Source organism: Seriola aureovittata, chromosome 13 (genome assembly GCF_021018895.1).
Source record: "Seriola aureovittata isolate HTS-2021-v1 ecotype China chromosome 13, ASM2101889v1, whole genome shotgun sequence".
NCBI classification, from domain to species: domain Eukaryota; kingdom Metazoa; phylum Chordata; class Actinopteri; order Carangiformes; family Carangidae; genus Seriola; species Seriola aureovittata.
In genome coordinates this window covers 23,455,751-23,477,483 of record NC_079376.1, presented here as the reverse complement: position 1 = coordinate 23,477,483, position 21,733 = coordinate 23,455,751, and the positions used below count along the sequence as shown (strand labels likewise).

General features: G+C 41.1%; 1 protein-coding gene across 5 annotated transcripts; it reads right to left on the bottom strand.

Moving 5' to 3' along the window:
• Positions 1–11,972: 11,972 nt before the first annotated feature.
• Positions 11,973–21,506, bottom strand: LOC130179735 (uncharacterized). 5 transcript variants are annotated; one of them, XM_056392735.1, is made up of 8 exons: positions 21,327–21,506; positions 19,681–19,897; positions 16,927–18,817; positions 16,656–16,819; positions 16,347–16,570; positions 13,705–13,834; positions 13,535–13,635; positions 11,973–13,026 (listed from the first exon to the last, which is right to left on the bottom strand). In XM_056392735.1, the coding sequence occupies exons 3-8, from the start codon at positions 18,797–18,799 to the stop codon at positions 12,807–12,809; spliced, it is 2,712 nt and encodes a 903-aa protein (XP_056248710.1). In that variant the 5' UTR covers positions 18,800–18,817; positions 19,681–19,897; positions 21,327–21,506; the 3' UTR covers positions 11,973–12,806. The 5 variants fall into 5 exon arrangements, with proteins under 5 accessions (XP_056248710.1, XP_056248712.1, XP_056248711.1 ...); XM_056392737.1 differs by having other exon boundaries at positions 19,681–19,863; XM_056392736.1 differs by lacking the exon at positions 19,681–19,897.
• Between the last annotated feature and the right edge of the window lie 227 nt (positions 21,507–21,733).

The following is a 21,733-nucleotide window of genomic DNA, read 5'->3' as shown; positions in this document are numbered from 1 at the left end:
TGAGCAGATTGATAGACAGACAGACTAAAACTGGACTGAAACATTTCCAGTAAAAACAGTTGAGAGGTGTGTAAATCCTTGTGTGTATTTAGTGTTGGCTCAGTCTGTAGCTGGACTTTGACAGAAATGTCAGTAAAGTAGTGGATAAACACCACAGACATCAGAGGAGTCTCTAATCGGTTGATTCGAATCAGCTGTTTGTGTCCACCTGCAGTTAGAGGTCGCCATGGTGATTTCAAGTGCTTAGTTTCTACTGAGTGAGACATGGACTGAGATGAGAGACACCTCTCGAACTCTGGCTTGCCAGTCGAAGACCTCCTATCCCCTCGGGCTTTATATTTCCCGAGAGAGGAGACTCTGCCGAACGCAGTGATACAAAATATTTGTCTGTGGTGTGAAAAATGTGGCATGTGCAGCAACTTTAAAAAATGTCTTGCTTCCTGTTGAGTGAAAAGGGAAAACGGATGGTCCTCCTGCCACTTTCAAACTCATAGTTCAAATTTTTCTTCGGTTAAACAGAAATTTTTCAGACCAGTTGAACAGCTTCTCCCACTCTGTGATGTCATTCTAACTGTGAACACTTCGTTCAACCTCTCCAGTTCAATCCAGATCTATTATCCAGTTCAATCCAGATTCATCCAGTTCAATCCAGATCTATTATCCAGTTCAATCCAGATTCATCCAGTTCAATCCAGATCTATTATCCAGTTCAATCCAGATCTATTATCCAGTTCAATCCAGATCTATTATCCAGTTCAATCCAGATCTATTATCCAGTTCTATCCAGTTCTATCCAGATCTATCCAGATCTATCCAGATCTATCCAGACCTCCAGCTGCACATTTGACTTTTGAATTGAGTTTCTGCACCGAACAGGGTGCAAAGTGCAAAAAGTCCCGGAGCCATTATTGATCGTGTGTGAGACATCACATGAGGCTTTGTGGACTAGGTTTGGGGATTTCCTTTCGACGTGAGGGAGCAGCGGCTCCTCACTGGATGTGCGGCGTGGGCGTGGCATCTCGGTTGCAAATTCGTCGACCATGTTAACGGGTCGGAGCAGACACTTGCCTGTGTGACACGTGTGTCTTATGTCTCACAGTTGTGTCATGTGATCTAGAGATTCGGTTTATACTGTTCATCTCAGCAAGCGCTACGCAGATCCTGAAAGAAGTCAAAGTACCTTGAATGGATGTAGAAGAAATGGAGAGACAGGAAGAAGGAGAGGGGGAAAAAAGACACGAGTCCAGCCAAAGGCGTAGGGCAACACACGCATACATACACGTATACACAGACCTAAGGTATAATGTGCAGAAAAGCCTGAGCAGCAACATCAGGGTTTTTAGTTCGTGCTTTTATTTCAGGAAACCTGAAGAACGAAGAAAACACTCATAAAAACACTGAATAGACTGATGCTATTTCTGTTCCACCTGGAAAGAGCTACAGAAAGAATGAAAAGAGATGGAGAAATTCAAAAAGATACCAGCGGCTGCTGAAGAAAACACTGTACCCCAGCTCCAAGGCTAACCACGAGCTGCGAACCTCTCCCACAGTGGTTAGAAAACATCTCCTTTTCCACAGTGCCCTCACCACAGACCACAGTGACCAGTATTACAATACCACAGGTGAAAAAGAGACAGATAATTACAAAAATATGTGCTGGTGGAAAGTACAGAAGTACAGGCCCAGAAAGTATGCAGAGTATAAGTAAATATGGTCATGCACAGAGGAAGACAGAGAGAAACATACTATACTGTAATTAATGGCCTCAATCACCATCTCTCTGCACAAAATCTGTTTAATAAAAGTGAATTTTTAGTTGCTTAGGAGCTCGATCTCTGATCAGAACAGAATGTTTTCCCCTCGCAGAGGGACTGGGGCAAAACAAGCAAAAAAAAAAACAAAAGCATAATCTTTATTCATGCCAGCTGCATGGACAATTAAGTGAGTACCCAGCAAAATGCTTTAAATATGTGAGTAAACAGGAAGTAAACTGTAGAAACAACTACAAGTTGCATGATGATTTTTCTGTTTACATACAGAATCCACTATGTATGTACGATGTATAGGAAATGAACAAATTCTTTCCTCATAAAACATTTTCAAAGCTGATTTTTAAATATACGTATAAACCTACAAAATACTCGAACTGTAGGAAGAGTCCTGCTGGTTCCCAACTGTTTCCTTTCAACATTACTGAGCTCCTGGGAACACTCAAAGCTTTAGGAGTGGTTTTATACCGTTGCTCTGATCTATGCCTCACCACACTTTTATCACAGTGGTATACGGAGAGCTGCTTGGACTTCATGACTTTTGGCCCTGACATGCAGAGTGAATTGTGGGACCACATGTGCCTTTATAAACTACGTCCATTCGATTCATTTTGCCACCGGCTGCCCACCCCTCAGCAAATTTTGTTGCCCCCGAAATAGACCAAGAAACCTACAGAACGTGTGTCCTGTGATTCAAATGGACCGGAACCACTCCGGTGTACTCTGTGTTACTGAAACCACTGACACGTAGGAGATGACTCCGCAGGAAGTTATGACATGCACACGATCCCCTCCCCTGGTGATAGCACTGCACTCACTACTGTCACCGATCCTGTCTCCACCGTTTGAGACACAGCAGAAAGCAGCGTTAGCGATGGGAGAGGATTTGAAGTCAGAGATAGAGACAGAATGTGGGTGGAGGCTCTTCTGGACCCATTAGTGATGTGTTGCTCCTCTGGAATGTGTTCTGCAGGAAAATGGTCCTCCAGGGCTGCAGCATAAACCAAGAATGTCTCTGTGCATACTTGAAGCCATCCGTCATCATTTGAGAGCCTTCGAAGGATCACACTGTTTTGCAAGGCAGCTGCTTAATGCACTGGCATTACAAGTGAATAACAGTTCACACGTAGTAAATAATGTTCCATTTAAATTATTATTGTTTTCATGTTTCTGGACTGTGACCAGAGGAAAGTGCTGAAAAACATTCTCAAATCCAAATTCTGCAGCCAGAAAAGTGAATGATTCTACACTTGAGTGTTGAAGGCCCATAAAACTCACCTAAAACTAAAAGATATTTGAACTTTTGTGCCACTGTACATGAACAACAACGATGTATCTACATATGAATGAACGGCTCAACTGTGTAATTACAAGGCCGAACGTACGAGGACACAACACAAGGCTGCAACTCAAGTGAACTTAGTGTCAGACTTACTCGCTGCAATGATGATGCCCCATGAAAAGTTGTTCTCTCAGGCAACTTCTCCTCCTTGTTCTCCTTCTCCTTCTTCATCAGCTTAGACGTGCATTACCGCCACCAACTGGCTGGGCTGGACCGGAGTGTGGAACAACAGTTTGTGGGTGTTGAAAGTGACCAATCAATCAAGCGGAGAATTCAGGCACTGGCCCCGCCTCCAAAGTCTCAAAAGTCAACTTGACAAGCGAGCGAGCACAGGGAGGGCCGAGCAAGCGCCCGTCACACCCCCCGTGCTTGTACAACTGCAGTTGTGCACACTGAGCAGAAATGCTCCCTGACGAGGATGCTGTGCGCACGTGTCAAGTTCATGTGCATGGTTTTTAAGTGCGTGAGTTTTGACAATAAATATTGTTGGTGACTTTAAAGACACATCATAGAGAACTGGGAAGCCAGAGGCTGCTACAATTAGCTTCTCCTCTGTTGCGTTTAAAGTTCATTCCTGTGGGGCAAAGAGTTGTAGTGTCAAGCATCAACTTCTGAGGCTGAAAACTGAAGCCAACACGGACGTATCAAAACCTGCAGTTCCTCTAATGACCACTAGAGTCTGGCTCCAACAGGGAGTCAAGACTCACATGTAGCAGAAATAAACATGTTTACAGCCTGGTGCAAAAACAATTTTGGTCTCTAGAGCTAATTTCCTCCTTCATGACAACTTTATTGTTGAGTTTATATAACTCACCTGTTTACATTTATTAAGGCTTAAATTTATGTATAATTGAGGGCGTGGCCTCTTTGAGTGACAGGTGGGTGGGTGTATGATTGCCACAAAGCAGTATACACTCAAGTCTCAGCTCCACACACGCCCCTCCTCTTTGCCCATTCTTGGATTAGCTGGGAGTTAGGGGCGGAGTCAGGCACTGCCAAGATGGCAATGGTAGAGCAGCTCACTCAGAGCTTCAAAACTGCTCTTCAGAAACCTGTGGGTGACGTTGCAGAGGCTACGTCCATCTCTATTTACAATCTATGGTCTGGACACCAGCTCTAGAAGAGTCCTGGTTCCAGACTTGTTCCTCTTCAAAGTTCTTGTTCCCATTGTTCTCCTGGGAACACTCAGGGCTTTTTGTCCTGAGCTGTGTTTCACCTGATCAGAGAGGTCTGCAGAGAGTGCACTGAACTTCATGGTCTTTGTCCTGATCTGCAGGTTAATCGTGGGGCCTGATATACACAGGTGTGAGATCTTTCTAAACTATGTGCAGTCAACTCAGTCTGACACAAGGCTCAGTGCCAAAGAAAGGGTCTGAATACTTTTGTAAATGAGAAATTTCTTTTTCTGATTATTGATAATTTAGCAAAAACTTCTAAACACGTTTTCACTTTGTGCTGTGGATTTAATTTTAAATGTATATATTTTCCCATCAATCTACACACAATGACAAAGTGTGCAAGGGGTGTGGACACTTTCCGAAGCCGTATTTACTGTTAACCTGGTTAGTAACCATTGCTAGTTGTGTGTGATGTGTTGAGATGAATCATCACAGCTCAGACCATAAACTCATGTTTCATGAAATCTGCCATTAGACCAGACTCAACGTTGTTTTTTTTCACTGTGTGACTGCAATCTTCTACTGAAAGGCACATTCTTGCTAACGCTAACTTTGATGGATCTGGTGCATGAATTGAGAGGCAGCAAATGTTTTCCTCCTAAGCCTAAAATATGTGTTTGTGTGTGTGTGTGTGTGTGTGTGTGTGTGTGTTTGTGTATATATATACATGCAACATATATGTATAGATGTAACCAAATGTCTGAGACTTTCCCATCCATTTGACTGGGAATGTGGTCTTTTTTATAGACTTTATTTCCCCTGCTGTGGAGTAACTTCAAACCATCAAAGTGAAGTAATGTTTGATGAAAAACTCATTTTCAAGCTCATGAAGAAAAGCTCCAGTCTGCTGCAGAATCTGCATTTTATTCCACCATTTGATCAGAGTGGGAGCACTGGGGGGAAAATGACTGGCTGAACGGGCCAGGGAGTTGAAACCAGATCCCCTTTTATAGCCTTTTGCAAAACAACTTCTCTTTATAATATAATGCAATGTTGATCAGAGCCCCGCTGAGCCAGCAAGCTACAGAGGCATTTTTAATTGTTGCAGGTGGTCTGGCTCAGGGAACATAGCTGTGATACTCAGGGATCTGCAAATAAAACTCCAAAGCATGCATGTGTGAACGGGTACACAAACAATAGAGCTCCATCCAAGACAGCTGTGTCTGGGATCGCTGTGCTGAGGTTCAAGGCCTGAGGTAACAGCATGGCCTCCTTTTGCCTTATGTCATTTGTTCAGAGTCATCAGCAGATGGCATGTACTCTGTTGTCATGGAGATGGTTTAGTTATCAGGTTATCTAAGTGCAGACTTACAGCTGCTGTCTTTAGGAATTCACCATAATGTTACTGTTACTGTGATTTCAGATATCATATTTGAAAACATAAACAGTTTGCGAATTCAAAAGTTCAATAATCTGGGTTCAAGTGGATCTCTGAAAGGACGCACCTCTCCAGTTTATGTTTGTGGTGATAAACCAAAGTCATATGATTCCAGTTTTGAGTACACAGGTGAAACAGGAGCATAGTGACAGAACTTAGGATACTGGCCCTCACAACTACTGGGACAAATTCTGGTTGGCGTCTGCAGCAGTGTCTCTGTCCCGCCCCTCTCTATGTGTCTGTCACATGGGGTACGGGCCGGTCGCAGGGTCGCAAAGATTTATTAATGTTACAAGAAGTTCTTGCACCAAAGTCTCCATTCTTTTCCATCTGCTTCCCTATGAGATCACGTGAGTTGCTCCCTCTGGCACGATGATAATGTCCTGCAGAGTGTGATGCACCATTGTTTTGAAATCTTGCAGTGTGTTTGAGAGAGAGAGAAGAACAAACGTGAAGTTTCTCCTTATGATGCAACCCAATTCCATACATGTCCCTGTGGACGAGCATTTGTAAGAAAAAACAAAGAGAACTCAAAACAGCCTTTCACACAGGGAACATGCCACAGACAAGCACTGTCATGAACACCTCCTGCCAGAGGGGGCAATCTACCAACACCACTCCCTCAGAGACGTACTGGATCTCAACAGTCAACACAATGACACCTGCTGGACTGAATAATGATTTCAGCCTCATGGAAAGAGAATGTGTATCACAGAACCTGAAACCTCAGTTAAAACTGCTTCACCTGCTTTTATAAATTGGCAAATTATCAAGAAAAGATTAGGAATTCAATAACCATGTGATCATTTCAGCCAATCAGCTCCCAGCTCCTGTCTATATGATATGATTTCCAGTTTCCCCCATGCACTGATGAGGGCAACTATAGGCCCAATTCCAGTGCCCCCCTTAAGGCCTACGCCCAGAAACCCCACAGACTCAATTGACATCACCTGGTGGGTGATTGAGTGTGAGAGGCTGCAAGGGCTCAAAGTGGTATAAAGAGGAATAGGGCCGCACTTTGTGACATATCATGTAACCTTGACGACACCAAAACATGTTTTGTCGTATTGTGGGTTCAGGACTTTTGATTTTACATTTTTTACTCCTTCGCTGTAACATTCTTTTTTTTTTTTATGTTTCCGGGTGTACCCTGGTAACCAAGGTAACACAGTGTTTAACATCACAACGATATGAAATGTGGTTAATTCCCTCAGGCAACGTCTGCAGAAATGCTGACTTATGGAAAGTGTTCATGATGGGCCCAAAATGTCTGTGAGAAAGACCTCATGAACTTGATGGCTTCACAGCGGGACAGTCCCAAGACCTCATGGACTTGATGGCTTCACAGCGGGACAGTCCCAAGACCTCATGGATTTGATGGTTTGATAGTGGGACAGTCCTACTTTATGCTGTAACAGTGCTAATGTACATGTAGTTCACACTGAGTCAGAATGAACTCTTATAATAATGTATGTTCACGGGTGACATTTACTGCGGTCCCTGAATGCAGCACGCTTCCCAGTGTGCATGAGAGATGTACTTTGTCTTGACAACACACTGTATGGAAATGATTTGAAAGAGCCTAACCAAATGCATTAGTTCCACTGTGTCCCATACTGATGCTACAAGCTCACATGTGCATAAGAGCTCAACATCTGTGAAAGGGAGAAAAATAACCTTTCCACTCTGTATAGTATACTCTATAAGTTTTCCCTTCCAGGATGTGTGTTTACAAACTGGCTGCAGACAGGATTTACATCTAACCTCCACAATGTGATGATACTCCTTAAATTAAACATGTGCTCCTACTTGTTATTGCTCATGTTTGGGTGTGGGGACAATCATGTCATCGCCACACTGCTTTCTAAACCGAGCCATTTCACTGGCTCACCCTCCAGCTCCACCTTCCCTCCACACCACTCATCTCCACATCACCACCCCCCTGTAAGTATCCCCGTTGCAGGGGGAACGCAGAAATCTAACCTGCTTGTTAAGCGACTGAATTATTCTCCACTTGAATACAGAAAGAAGCTGTTTTAAGTCCCATGAAAATATTCCTCTGGCTGTTTATTGGGTGTAATTTGTAACAAAAAGCATTATTTTGCCACTTGTCATTAAGGTGAGGTTCAGGGGTCTGGCCTGCAGTAGGAGCATGGCAGCTATTGCTGATGAAATGCATGCTGCGTGATGAACAACTTCCCTTTCCTGCCGCTCTGCAGCTGTAGCAGGGCCCGCAGCTCCTCGGGGCTGTAAATCAGAGCCTTTGTACTCCAGAAGGATCCTATCAGCCACAGGTGTGGGCTCTGCCTGGGGAGTAACAGCCCAGCGCTGGAAATACAAAAAACTGGAGAGCAGCGACGAACCTCAGCCAAACACAGGAGGAGAGGTGGATAGTGAGACAAATGAGGCAAAATCCAAAAGAAGAAAGTGCCAAGTATGTCAGGCAGACTGGTGTTTCAGTTATACAAACAGTTCTCAGAGGCAGAGCTACTCAGGAGACACTGAGGCAAACATCAGTGTGTGGAACGAATCAACCACAGTTTCTCTCTAAAAGGTGTGGTCAGTGGTTGTACATGACTGATGTTTTCTGATTCACTCTGGTTAAGGCTTGGTGATGTTTAGATAAAACTACTAAAACTACTTCAGAAAGATCACGGTCATGGTTCAGGTCACTGTCATTGCCAAACAGCTTTTCTATTTGAATGAATGCAAACATGATACACATAGTGGTGCTGTCAGACAGTGGTTACAGTGCAACAACCTTCAGCTACTTAGAGTCTGCGCATTATGCTTTTTGGGTTTTTTACCTTACAGTTAATGTGTTATATGTATTTTTACGCCTCCGTGCTGGTGATAGCCTCTTCACATTTGGTACAAACATCCATTAGGACTTATGAACTGATTCAATTTTAGTAGTTAAAGGTCAAAGGTCAAAGGTCAAGGTCGCAGTGACCTCACGAAAAGCGGTTTTGGCCTTGGCTGTTGTAATCCAGGCTTCTGTTCTGTAACTCATCTACGTCACCGTGTAACACATTGATATAATAACCTGAAACAAAGCTAATCAGAGTGGAGGCCAGGAAGAGTTGGGTTAGTTTTAGCCTATTCCTATTCTATTCCATGCTGCAGGTTACTGTACAGGTGTTTGGTGACAGAAGAATAATATTTTACTAGCAGCTTTGTTGTGTCCTGACAGCAGCAGTCGGCATTTAGGCACATTTCCCACACATATAATTACTAATGGGAAAATATATAAATACCTTTCAAATACAGATTTTAACTGAGAGACTAACTCTACCCTGATGTGACACAATAATTACCAGAGACATCGTGCTGTGTGTCCACTCTCAGATTCAGGATCAGATTCAGCCTCTAACAGATGGATTTGAGAAGATGCCATTTCCAGTCAATTCTGTTCTGTTTCTTAGTTTTAGTTACTAGTTACTTAGTTTAGTTAGTTAGTTAGTGTCACAGTTTGCTTTCTGAACCTCCACACCAGGAAGAGTGTTGAGTGCTGCCCCTCAGCAGGCCTCCGGAAATTTGGCCAATCAGAAGAGAGTGGGCTTTTAAGGATCCCTGAGCTAATGTTGCCTGTTTCAGTCAGAGGCTCATGGGGCTGCATGACAGGCAATGAGAGATAAATAAGGACTTTTATTGAGCTGTGAATCATGCAGTCTCTATTGGAGTCCCAGAATAAAAAATATGGAGCAGGAAATGAGCATAAAAAGGAGAACAGATAAAAAAAAAGAAAAGTTTTTTAAAAAAGTTTATCTCTCCAGTTAAGTTAACGTAATTTTTTCTATCAAAGTCTTTGGTGTCAGTATGTTAAAGTAATTAAATGTTGGACTTAATTCCTGTAGTTATTCACAATCTGAACAACACAAATCCATCATGTCCTTTTCATTTAGATGAATGGAGTGAAAATTATGATGAGAGCACAGAGATTATCCTGGAGATCATCATCAATTCAACAAAGTATGAAGCTTCAGTGTCTTGATAAGAGGTGAAATGTGGCAGCTGTGGGGAACAGAGACAAACAACATCATCTGTCTGTGAACACCAGACCAAAGCCCCTCACAGCGTCACTGGGAAGAGGTCAGTGACCAGGAGAAAGATCAAGGTCGATGTTCACATCTGACACCAGAGACCGGAGCTGTCTCTCAGTCTGCGTTCGTCTCTGTTCTTGTGAGACGTCATCAGTCTCAGCGCATGTACTGTTCCAATTCAAACTCAGCATCCAGCCAAGTACAGATCAAAGATCCAGAACTGTTCTCACTGCATCCGTTTCATTGAGGATGCATCGATACGTGACTTGTGCGGACTTGGGACAGCTAAGTATCCCAGAATGCATTTCACACCAAATAGCAACAATGGCAGAGATTCTGAGCCAGGCTCCAAGCTGAAACAATTTTTTCACCCTAGAACTGTTATTATATCACTTACGTAAGTTTGCGACAAACCGGCATGAGCCGAAATCTAAGCTCCACACAGGCCCCACCAATTGACCAATCTTTGGATTACCTAGGAGTTAGGGGCGGAGTCAGACACCGCCAAGATGGCAATGGTAGAGCAGCTCACTCTGAGCTTCAACACTGCTCTTCAGAAACCTGAGGGTGACATCACGTCTTTATTTACAGTCTATGATATGGACCTTGAGGTGATGTTGAATGATGAAATACATGAGCAGTTTGTAGAATAGAAGCTTTGACAAACAACCTGTTTTATTGCTGGTATTTTGTTCATGAAGACACATGCCTCCATCCCCCTTAACCCCACACATCCACACAAACACAGCAGATTCGGTGTTGACCCCTCACTTGTTTAAATCAATTTTAATATGTTGCTTTATGGTGTGGAGGTTGCTGTATAACCTGATACCGCAGAAGCAACATGAACTGCAGAGCTTTCTACCTCAGAGGTTTAATGCTGGATTGCATTTTGTTGTAATGTAAAATAAAAAGTTATTGGCAGAAACATTCTTTAGCTTTCTCTTTGCCAAGTCAGTGAAGAAAACAACCCCACCCACTGAAGTTTAACTAAGTCATTATATCTGCCACCAGAGCAGCCCGGACACCCACAAACGTTGTAGAACTTTAACTTGAATCTACATACCAAATGGTGAGGGGAGAGTCTGAGGCAAGGTGGGGGTTATGAGGACTGTGTGTAGACATGCCTGCTTTCTGGACACCAGCGAGGGGAAAATTCACAGATGAAATGTGGCACAGGCCCAGGGAATGCAATTTCAAGCTTCCACATCTGCAGGAAAGATGAAACCAGGTTCCTAATTTTACAATGATGATGTCAGTGAGAATACATGACAGCATTGGGTCAGGGTGCCAAGTCCTGCTCCTCATGTTTTCTCCCCCTATTTTCCTTTTTTTCAATATATTTATTTATGTATTTCACCAGGAGTGGTTGCTGGGGAGGTATTACAACACACAGGATTTTCTCTCTCATGAGGGAAAACAGGAGCAATAATGAAAGACAGGATGAACTGCAATTTGTAAATCTTGAAACTCTCTACATTTGAATAAAAGTAATAGTAAGTAAAAGTAAGAAATGTGTAAAATGTTTTTTTTAACCAAGCATCAACCTCAACCTCAGAACCAAAAGCTGCAGTTCCTCTGATGACCACTAGAGTCTGGCTCCAACAGTGAGTCAGTCCCCACAGACTCCCATGTTCAAATGTCCAACTTTACAGCAGAAATAAACATGTTTACAGCCTGGTACAAGAACAGTTTTGGTCTCTAGAGCTAATTTCCTCTTTCATGACAACTGTTTATATAACTCACCTGTTTACATTTCAGCTCTTTCAGCTTTTCAGCTCTTCAGAAACCTGTGGGTTTATTTAGAGTCTATGGTTTTAACATATGCACAAAAATAATCACCAATCACCAAACAGTACAGTTTTTTCTCCAGCACCCTCTATATTGATGTTGTGGTGGTGAGTTTTTGGTACCACTGACAATGTCAGTACTGTAATGTGATCTGTGTTCTGAAAACTCACCTATCTCTGAGAGATTAAGCAAGCTCTTCATTGTCTATCACCACATATGGATCCAAGACAGAGAAACAGCTGACACTACCTAGTCTTTTACAAAGTCTTTGTGGATCACACTCATGAGGTTGTAAAGGGTTTGACATGTTTAGATGAAGAGGCATGACTGTCACAGTCTGACGAATAATTACAGAGTCAAACCACAAAATAATAAAATATACAACACAAATAAACAAATAGTCCATTTCAGTTTTCCCCACAACCGTAAATCAGTTTAGTTTAGTTCAATCAAGTTTCAAAGGGGGTTTTATTAGATTGACTTTATTGAAAATGATAGTGTAGCAAATTATGAACTAGAAATTACATGATAAAAACTATTATCCTTGTTTCAATGTGTAAATCAGTACAGTTTCCATATAGCCTTCTGACATGCAAACTGTAAAATTCCAACCTTTTATGTACAAACACATTTAGCGATTCCCACTGGAACCTGAGAGGATATCACTTATTCCTCTTTATACCAGAGGTTTTATCAAAATATTTCTGTAGGAGCCAAAATAATTTTTGCTTATGTTTATATTTGCTTGGGCTGCACGTATTGCATCACTTCCGTTGATTGACACATGGGTGTGGTTACCCCTTATTTTACCTGTTCACTTGGGTGGCGGCGGCAGATTTGGACAAAGGGAGTTGGTAGAGCTCCGATATGTTTTCTGTTGACCTTCACCATCGTCATCATTATCACCATCGTCTTTCATCACTTTATTCTCACAGTCGGATCACATCAGGTTTTATATTCTTGTGGAACAAATGCTTGTCAGTCCTTTTTGATTTTTTGATTCAATAAACTTCAGTAAAACGTCATTTGGATTTCAGTATGATTTTGTGGACGTGTCACAGACAAGAGCCTACTAAGTCTCTCAGCTGCCTTTTTGAAAAGTAGTAGTAATTTCTGTTATTTTCAATATCCAGGACCTTATTGGAGACACATATCCCATCCCAAATGTGCTCTATTCCAATGAACATACTGAAAATGTTTATCCTTTGTTTCTTACACTTCAAATGGCATAGGATTTCAACAATCACGAAATGACCTGCTCATAACACCCTAAAGTCAAGTCCTTAATCCTTTTAAAATCAAACTTCACTTCCAGTCACTGGGTTGAGACTCTTGAACTGGGACACCGAGGTGCTCCTTAAGGCTTGAGGACAGCATTACAAAGCTGGTGGTGATGTCTCCTCTTAGAAACATTTCCATCAGCGGAGTGTCTGAATTCCACCCTCGGTTTTTGGCAAACTTGTAAACACATCCAAAGAGATCAGGAAATATCGTCATCACATCAACTTGGGCTGCATCCTTAGCACTGCAAACAAAAAGGAACATTTTATAATTGGCTCTATTAGCTTAAGTAGTGGTTCTCAAACTTTTTCACATTAAGCACCACTAAACCGACACAAATTAGACTACAGATCCCCAAATCTATTTATCTTAAAGGCGTTTGAGCCCTGGAACCCCCTCAAGGACTCCTGGGGGTCCCCAGACCCCACTTTGAGAACCATTGAGCTAACGTACTTGTAAAATAAAAAAATTGACAAATTTAGAATCAAATTCAGTGCCATGATTTTCTTTTTGATTGTCTTCATTTAACTATAAAAAAAATCCCAAACTCTACTTTGTCAGGAAGGCTTTGTTATCAGAACAAGCAAACAGTGTAATGTAATCGTATGTGAAAAAATAGTATGTACACTATTCTTAATACTTATGTGTCTTAAAGCTGAACCACACAAATCTTGTAAAAAATTCAAGTGTATAGTTATTGCTTCTGTCTAGTGATATTTTAAGGCCTTGCATTATGTTTTGGTTTCACTCACTAATGCTCATGGAGGTTTCGTATGAAGCGCAGTAATCCCAAAGTGTTTTCATTGTAGGCTTTCTTCTTGCCATCCATCTTCCGGACCAACTCTGGTGGAAACTGCAAGACCACAGAAGTTAGACCTGAAGTTGTATTTAGGAACACGGATGTAATATTAGTTTTTCTCACCTTATTTTTCCACAGTTTGAAAGATCCATCCCCAGCCCATTCTTCCAGTGAACAAATCAGTTCCTGGTCGGCATTTCGATAGTTTGCCACCTCCTCCCTGTTGCCAATCCTTCGCAAGTAATCTACTCTCCTGAAAAAAAAAGTTTAAGTAAGCCAATGTAAATTGCAACAAAAAAAAAAAATCTCATGATACTACAAAATAGTGTTCAAAATGAAAACTGGTCTTTTACTAAACCCCTCCTCCAAATAGCAGTTGTTATTTAGCAGTCCTAACCAGGCATGACCGGCCCAGGCTCAGAACCAGGCAGAGTTCAGGGTTCAAATCTCTTAGAAAAGGAGGAATTATCGTTCAAAAAATAAATAAAGTTAGTTTAAAAAAAATCCCAATTCCATCGAGGTCGAGGAGAAGGGGTTAGAAAGGAGATTATTTTGACTTTTCGACCGCAGCCTGAACACACTAGGAGGTGAAGCCAATCAGTGTGGAGCAGACAATCACAGCAGCAGGAAACACACGAGGGCAGCAAGTGAGAGGGATCTGCACTGAGAGGACATGTGAGTGACCAAATGAAACAGGAAATAATGAAAATATATGAAACCAGGAAAACATGACCTTAAAGCACAGAGCTGGGCATAACAGAAGATAGCTTTACTCAGCAGTGTATCGCGTGATTCACTCCATGGCTTATGTCTCACGTTAGTTCAGACATGAACTAACGTAGGATGGATCCTACTGCTTTTGGTATTTCCCCAAGATGTCCTTGAGGATGCGCTAAATATGGTAAACATTATGCCGAACATCAGCATTAGTGCTAGCAGGCTCACATGTTCCTGTTCAGCATGTGAGCCTGCTGAATGTAGCACAACCTACCACTGAATATAGCCTTACAAAGCAGCTAACATGACTGTCCACTCTTAGGGCTCTGTTTTAACGGTCCAAAGCACATGGTCTGAAGCACGTGGCGCAAGTGCATTTAGGGCGTGTCCATGTCTTTTTTGTTAATTTTACTGCAGAAAAATCTGTTGCTTCTCCAGGCGCACAGCTCAAAAGGGTTGTCCCAATTGTTTATGGGAGTGTTTTGGGCGTAACACCCAATTAAACAATCACAGTGCATCTCCCATTCCCTTTAACCTCCTAGGACCTGGCGTCCACATATGTGGACCTAACATTTTGGGTTCTCTAGACCACAATACTAACTTTTTCTCAACAAGGGCCTGGTGACCACATATGAGGATATTATACTGCCACTCAGTAATCGAAATTAAAAACTAATGTCCTCATATGTGGACATCATTTTTCTCAGGTCCCAATCAGCCTAAATAGCAAAGAGAAATTAAAAATGCACGCCATGCAAGAGTTCGGGTCTTAGGAGGTTAAAAGCCAGGCATGCTGCACCTTGGCGTATTGCCAATGGCGATTCCTGTGGCCACCCCAGATCTGATAGGTAGTTGGTCAAGTTCGTCAACACTAGAAACAAGAGAAATGCTGTCAATCGATGATGACAGCTGATCAACTGATTTAGGGCCAGTTTTACATTTTTAAATAACACAGTAATGGTCGTACTGAAGCTTTCTGCTCAGTGGACGTTTGGCCATGCAGGTCAGGTGCAGGACCAGCTGCTGCTGCTGCTGGTCCGTGAAACAGGAGGACGGTCAAAGTGACAACGTCAACAATACAACAACGATAAAGACGCTGAAATCTGTCGATTGAGAGGTACGGTAATTTAATGTTTAGTTATATCGTAGTTCCCTCTGAATGTGTAGGAAAACTTTATCTAGCACTAAGTAGCAGCTAAAAGACGAACTACACTGCACTAACTGAACAGTCTAGATTTAAGTAGCTGTAACACAAGAACAAGCTGTGACTTATTTATTTGTTGCATTCAAATGCCACAAATGCTTGAGATGCAATATGTCTTAATTGTGTTATTGAAAGTGAGTGGTAAGAGTGGTAGTTATGTAAAAATAAACCTTTGTAGATCCTATAAATAGACATAATTAGGCACATTGTTGACACCTCCTTTCTTTTTGACATTTTAATGGAGTCAAAGCAGTTATTTAAGGGGTTCCAGAGCCCCACGAACACCTGTATTTTGCTCACTGATTCTAACCCAATTTGACAATGATCCTGCTTGATGTTTGTAGTTATAGCTATTACTTCAAAGTGAATAGACTGACTGATTGATTGATTGAATTACATTTCCCCCAGGGTGTGACATGCAGCAAAGGACTGGGATTCGAACCGCAGTTGGCTGCGTACGTATACGTATTAAACTTCGCTATGCCATGGCCACCCCACACTAGCTTTGTGTCCCATCTTGGCCACCCCAGTAAAAATTTCCTGGATACACCACTGCATATTGCTATTATAACGGTGCAGTGTTTCACACGGTTTCACATACATGTTGTGACTGGCCAGTGAGCCCAGCCCTGACCAGCAGGTGGCTATTGTAGCAGGCTTGCCTTTGAATATGTAACATATGTTGTATGAGAACCATGAATGTTTGTATCACATTTTGTGCCATTCAGTCGAGTAAATGAGTGAGTTATTTCGCTCTGGACCATCCCACTGAAAAAAAATCAATTGACAAGGATTTTAACTGGAATCAATTTGTCAGTCCATTTTATAGGTATTTCTTCCTCACCTTTCCTTGGTCCAGAAGAAGGGATGAATCAAGCATTGTTCCACTTCAGGTCTTTTCTTTGGTTCTTCATGGATCATCCACTCGATGAGATCCTTTGCCACCATGTCTTGAACGCGTTCCAAATTGTACTTCCCTTCATGAATGTTGTACTCATACTCATAGGGTTTATCTCCGAACGGATGGTGTCCTCCAGACAGGATATAATAAATCAGCATCCCTGCCACCTAAAGAGTTTACAGGACATATTAGCAATTAGGGAAGTATTTTTCACCTAGTCATCAATAAAGTTTGTGTAGCTGAAAAACTGACCTGTATATCAGTGCTTGACTTGTACGGTATGTCGGCTTCAACTGCTAAAGTCTCCCTGGCCATCCAGCATTTTGTTCCTGCACTGGCTGTGCGCAAAGTCGTTTGGCCTTGGAGTAATCGTCTACTTATGCCAAAATCAGCTAATCTTGCTCTTCCGGTCACATCTGCAGGACAAATCACGAAGGAAAAAAAAAAAATCTAAATATGCATGATAATTACAAGTTGAAATATTTTGCTTTTTTGAATTCAGTATATTTCTAACTTGTCTTACCAATCAAAACATTTTGTGGTTTGAGATCCCGGTGAAGAATTGGAGGATTCTGACAATGAAGCACACTTAAACTTTCGAGAACCTCCCTGACAAGTTTCTTTATCAACAGACTGTCATCAATTTTTCTGATATATTCTTCCAAGGTGTATTCACAGAGCTGAAGACAAAGATATCCAAAGTTCTCGTCCTCTGCAAAGTCAATGTATCGTACAATAAAATGGTGATCCAGCTCCGGAAGTCGTAGAAGTCCTTTCTCATTCTTCAGCACTTGATAGTTGCTTTTAGACATTCTCTTGATTGCAACTTCAGTGTCGTCATCTCTCAGCCCCAAGAAGACTTCCGTACCATCACTTCCCTTTGCTATGCGGAATTCTGCATCATTTACATAAATGATGCTTTTAATTTTGGTGACTCTACTTTCATCAGTGTTCATAAGCTTCTCTAGTTTTTCCCTCCACCTCTTGCTCACTGGTGGCCATGTTGGGGTAGTGGGATTAAATTCAGATGGCTTTACATCTGTAGTTGATTCCACAACAGGAGCTGCTTCTGGATCAGTTAAAGTACTGCAAACTTCATCATTTGGGTCTTCATGCTTTTCTGACTCCTCCCTTTTGTACTTTTTCCTGGCTTCAGGTGCGACTCTACCCTCGTCACATTCCACATTTCGTTTGCTGAAGTGATTTTTCAATCGTCTGAGAACTTCTTTCAGCTTGTCATTCATTTTCATTTCTGCAGATGTCAGTATGTCCTTGGGCACTGAAGTTATCCCCACTGTTGTAAAGATTTTAACAGCATTTTTAACTATAAGCAAGTTTGCAAATATGCCATATGTGTAGACTCTAATGTCAGAAGAGTATTGATTCTTCACATAAGGAGCAACTGTGTTGCATAACTTCTCAATGAAACTGGGATCCCATTCATTTGTTCCCTTTGTTTTCTGTGTTATCACATATATTGTTTGCTGAACAGCTTTCCACAAGTCAGGTCTGTTTTTTGTGTCAAGGCATTCTAGTAGTTGGGGGATTATAGCTAGTGCTTGCTCATTTGGTATCTCATCCATTGTGCAGAAAACTGCATGTAAACTATCGATTGTTAACTTTACATTTGGCACAGAGATGTGCGGAAAGCGACTGATGACACTATCAATGAAGGAGTTCACATTTTCAGTGTCCTTCAGCCATTCCATGCTTCTCCGGCTGTAGTTTTCTCTATCTGGCCCATTTACATTGAAGAGCATTTCAATCATGGTCATATGGTTCTGAGGATGCTCTCGCAACATGTGACTTTCAGCAATTCTTAACACTTCTTCATATGTTTTCTCTTGAATGGCAATGTGTATATCCAGAAAAATTGATATTTTGGAGCACAGTTCATCTCTTTTCAGTGCAAGGTTACGAATCATCTGAGCTATTTGTCTGTTGCAAATCTTATGGTCACTGTCTTTTACAGTTAACAATGTAACCAATGCACCAGCAGATACGAGCTCTTTCACAACATCCTCCCTGTGATTGACAACAGCAGTTTGCAGTGGTGTGAATCGCTGCGGTCCTTTAAATCCATCTGGATTAGCTTTTGCTTCAAGCAGTTTCCTGGCAAATATAGGTGGTGTTTTGAACAATGAGACATAATGCAAAGGTGTAAAGGTTTTTCGGGAAGCTGTATTTGGGTCTGCACATTGATTTAGAAGGTAAGTGAAAATATCCCATTTGTGATTTACAACAGCAGCAATCAGAGGGGTGATAAAATCATCGCACTTTCTGCATGGGAAGGTTTCATTAATGTCACAGTCTTTCAATAATTCTTTGAGGTCCTCAAGCTTTCCATCAATTATACACTGTATTATTGGATGCGTTTCTGTGGTGAATTTATTCATTTCTGTGCTTCAGATTAACTGTGGGAAAACAAAATGATATTATTGTTACAACATATTATTATATTGTAAACTTTAGACAAACAGCTAAAAAGCTATAATTAGAATTTGATCTCAAAGGATTGTTACATTCACAGCTGCTTCAGACAGCTTTTAAAGTAAAGTCTATATCAAAGTTGTCTGAATGCCGCTGTATTTTATTTTGATGTGCAATTTTTCATTGTGTTGAGAAGCTTAAAGCTAGGGTAGGTAATCTGTTTCAGAAACATTTTTGTTATATTTCTTTGAATTGTCTCGACATCCTGGTAGCAATGAATTAATTAAATGATCTGACAATAAACAGACAACAATCCACCCAATGTGAAAGTCACAGGACTGTAAAAAGTCCTTGTATGGAAGCCTATAGGGGAATATATTCAAATGATAATTTAATTCCACAATAGCATTTTCATTTTACATGTATGTGTTATTTGATTAAAAATTTAAAAAGAAAATGCAATAAATCAATTAGAATTTTCATTTTCACATACTTGTATGGGCATTCTAGGACCATATTAAAATTAAAATGAAAAAGCTGTATTTTCAAAGTCATACCCTGCTGCACAGTGGACAATATTCAAATGTTAATTCAAATTTGAAAATGAAAATGCAACATAAACAATTTAACCTCATTTTACAAATAGGCAAGCAATATTCAGGTCACAATTTGAAAATGAAATCGTCAAATGCTGTTTTCATTTTCATTTTCAAAGTCTTAACCTGGTTTACAGTGGACAATTTTCAAATGCAATACACAAAACAGCGCCCCCATTCCATTCCATTTTCATTTACATGTTACCACGCTACTTTGGGTTCAACATGAAAATGCAATCTGTAAGATTTACTCATGAAGGCAAGTCTTCAGTTAGGATGTCACTTTGTTGTCATTGCCTGTCACTGGGCAGTGGCTAATGGCTGGTTGTGCAGTGAATGGGCTTCGCCACTGCTTTTGTTGTTTTCTACCAAGTAGTGGCTGAAGCTTGCAGAATGTTGCTTCGCTCACTTCATTACACTCTTTGGGGTTGAAACTATGTGAAAGGAGCAGAGGAGACAGAACCAGACCTAGGATAATAAACACACGGTCATTTACAGGTGAGTGAGTTAACTCTTAAGTTATCTGTGTTTGTGGTTTTGTTGTGTGCTTGACATCATAGCATTTATGTTTAGTTTTCCTGCCCAAAAGCAATTGTTAGCCGGCTACAGAAGATAGCCAGTGTGAGTTAATCGATCTGGTTGACAGGCAAACTGGTAGATGACACATAGCTGTATGCTAACGTTAGTAGTTTATTATTACTGTCAGCTCTTCTACATCTCAGAGGGTATTCCCCAAAGGCTGTGTGAAATTACTTAATTTACTGTATGAGTTAATTAGCCTCATCATTAACATCGCAGCTGTAACGGCTGCACTGACTTTGACAGTTTAAAGTTATTGAGCTCTAGTGAGGGCTTTATGTTGACAAATGTGTATGTTACCAGCATCATGTGTGAGGATGAAGACTGTAACCAAAGAATTGTTTGGACTAATTCAATAAATTACCTGTGTTTCTGTTTGGTAGGTGTGGGTCCTACAAAGCTGATGTATAAAGTCAACCATGTCAAAGGCCGTCATCGATAACATGGATTACTGAGGCTACATACTGTACGACTGCACCTGGATAACTGGAGAGTGCAAGGCTGAAACTGGCAACATGTTAGCTGAGCACTGTAGAGCAGCTTATTACTTTGAAAATGAAATGTCAAATGCCATTTTCAGATTGTTTAAACATTGCATTTTCATTTTCATTTTCATTTTGCAAAAAAGTGTGAACATGTAAATGAAAATGCAGTGGTAATCCAATGTCCAATGTGGAATTACATTATCATTTGAATATAGTCCCCTATAGGCTTCTATAGTGGGGTGCCTAAAGGGAGGGGGTGGGATTCTTTCAGTTGGATGGTTTCAAAATTTGGTTAACTCATGCTAATATCTCCAGGATTACCTATTCCAGCGTTAAACAATATTCCATTTACCATTATTGTATTTAGGTGAATAATTCAAAACTGACACTTGCATTAGAAATCATCCACATTGTAACAAACCGTGATAAGTGCTGTGATTCACAGCCCCTTTGAAAAAGAACTGGCCTGTATGCAAAAATTCCCCAACTTGAGAACTATATTTACTCTATTTACAGAAAAAAGTTTGCAACAGGTCGAGCAGTAATTTAGATATGACTTAGATATGAATTTCTTTGCATGGAGAGTGTCACACCCTGCCCTCGCTGAGAACTTCCTGTGTTGTCGAAGTATGTCTCCCCCTTTGATATGTGTTTCTACTGCACTTAACTGGACTTTATCCTTAAACCCGATCACTTATTCGTGCTACACCAAACCATAACCTAACCTAGGCCCTAAGCCCAACTGTGGAAGGGGGTGCTCTGTGAAACACAGTATGAAACAGTATCTGAAGGCGGAACAGACTGCAACACTTCTAATAACACAATGAACTTACCGTGTTGAAGTGGAGTGTCGCTTGCAGTATGAATTGTATCTTTCAAAACTTAACATTCTGTGCTTTTCCTGTATTTGTCTCTTTGTCTCTCTGCCTTTGTCTTCTTGTCTTTCTTTCTTTCTTGCTCCTCCAGTGCAGCAAATGGCTATATTCTCTATACAGGAAGGAAGTGACTGTGAGAGCCCCCACCCCACCCCCCCACCCCCCCACCTTTGTTTTTCTGATGCTTTTTTCCAGAAGTTGCTATACACATACTACGTAAAATACAATATTGCCCCATTTTTTACACTTAAATTAGTTAATAAAAAAGTTGTGTTATTTGCATTTCAATTCTGCAAACATTACTGTATCTGCCTTTACACTAAGGTTTTGTGTTTGCACAATATTTATAAAAGTTTACACTGTGA

Coding starts and splice junctions, on each gene's coding strand:
- LOC130179735 (XM_056392735.1), bottom strand. CDS start 18,799: ATGAATAAATTCACCACAGAAACGCATCCAATAATACAGTGTATAATT. Junction 16,571..16,655: donor AGTCAAGCACTGATATACAG/GTCAGTTTTTCA, acceptor TAAACTCTTTAG/GTGGCAGGGATGCTGATTTA. Junction 13,835..16,346: donor TTCTTCTGGACCAAGGAAAG/GTGAGGAAGAAA, acceptor TTTTTTTTTCAG/GAGAGTAGATTACTTGCGAA.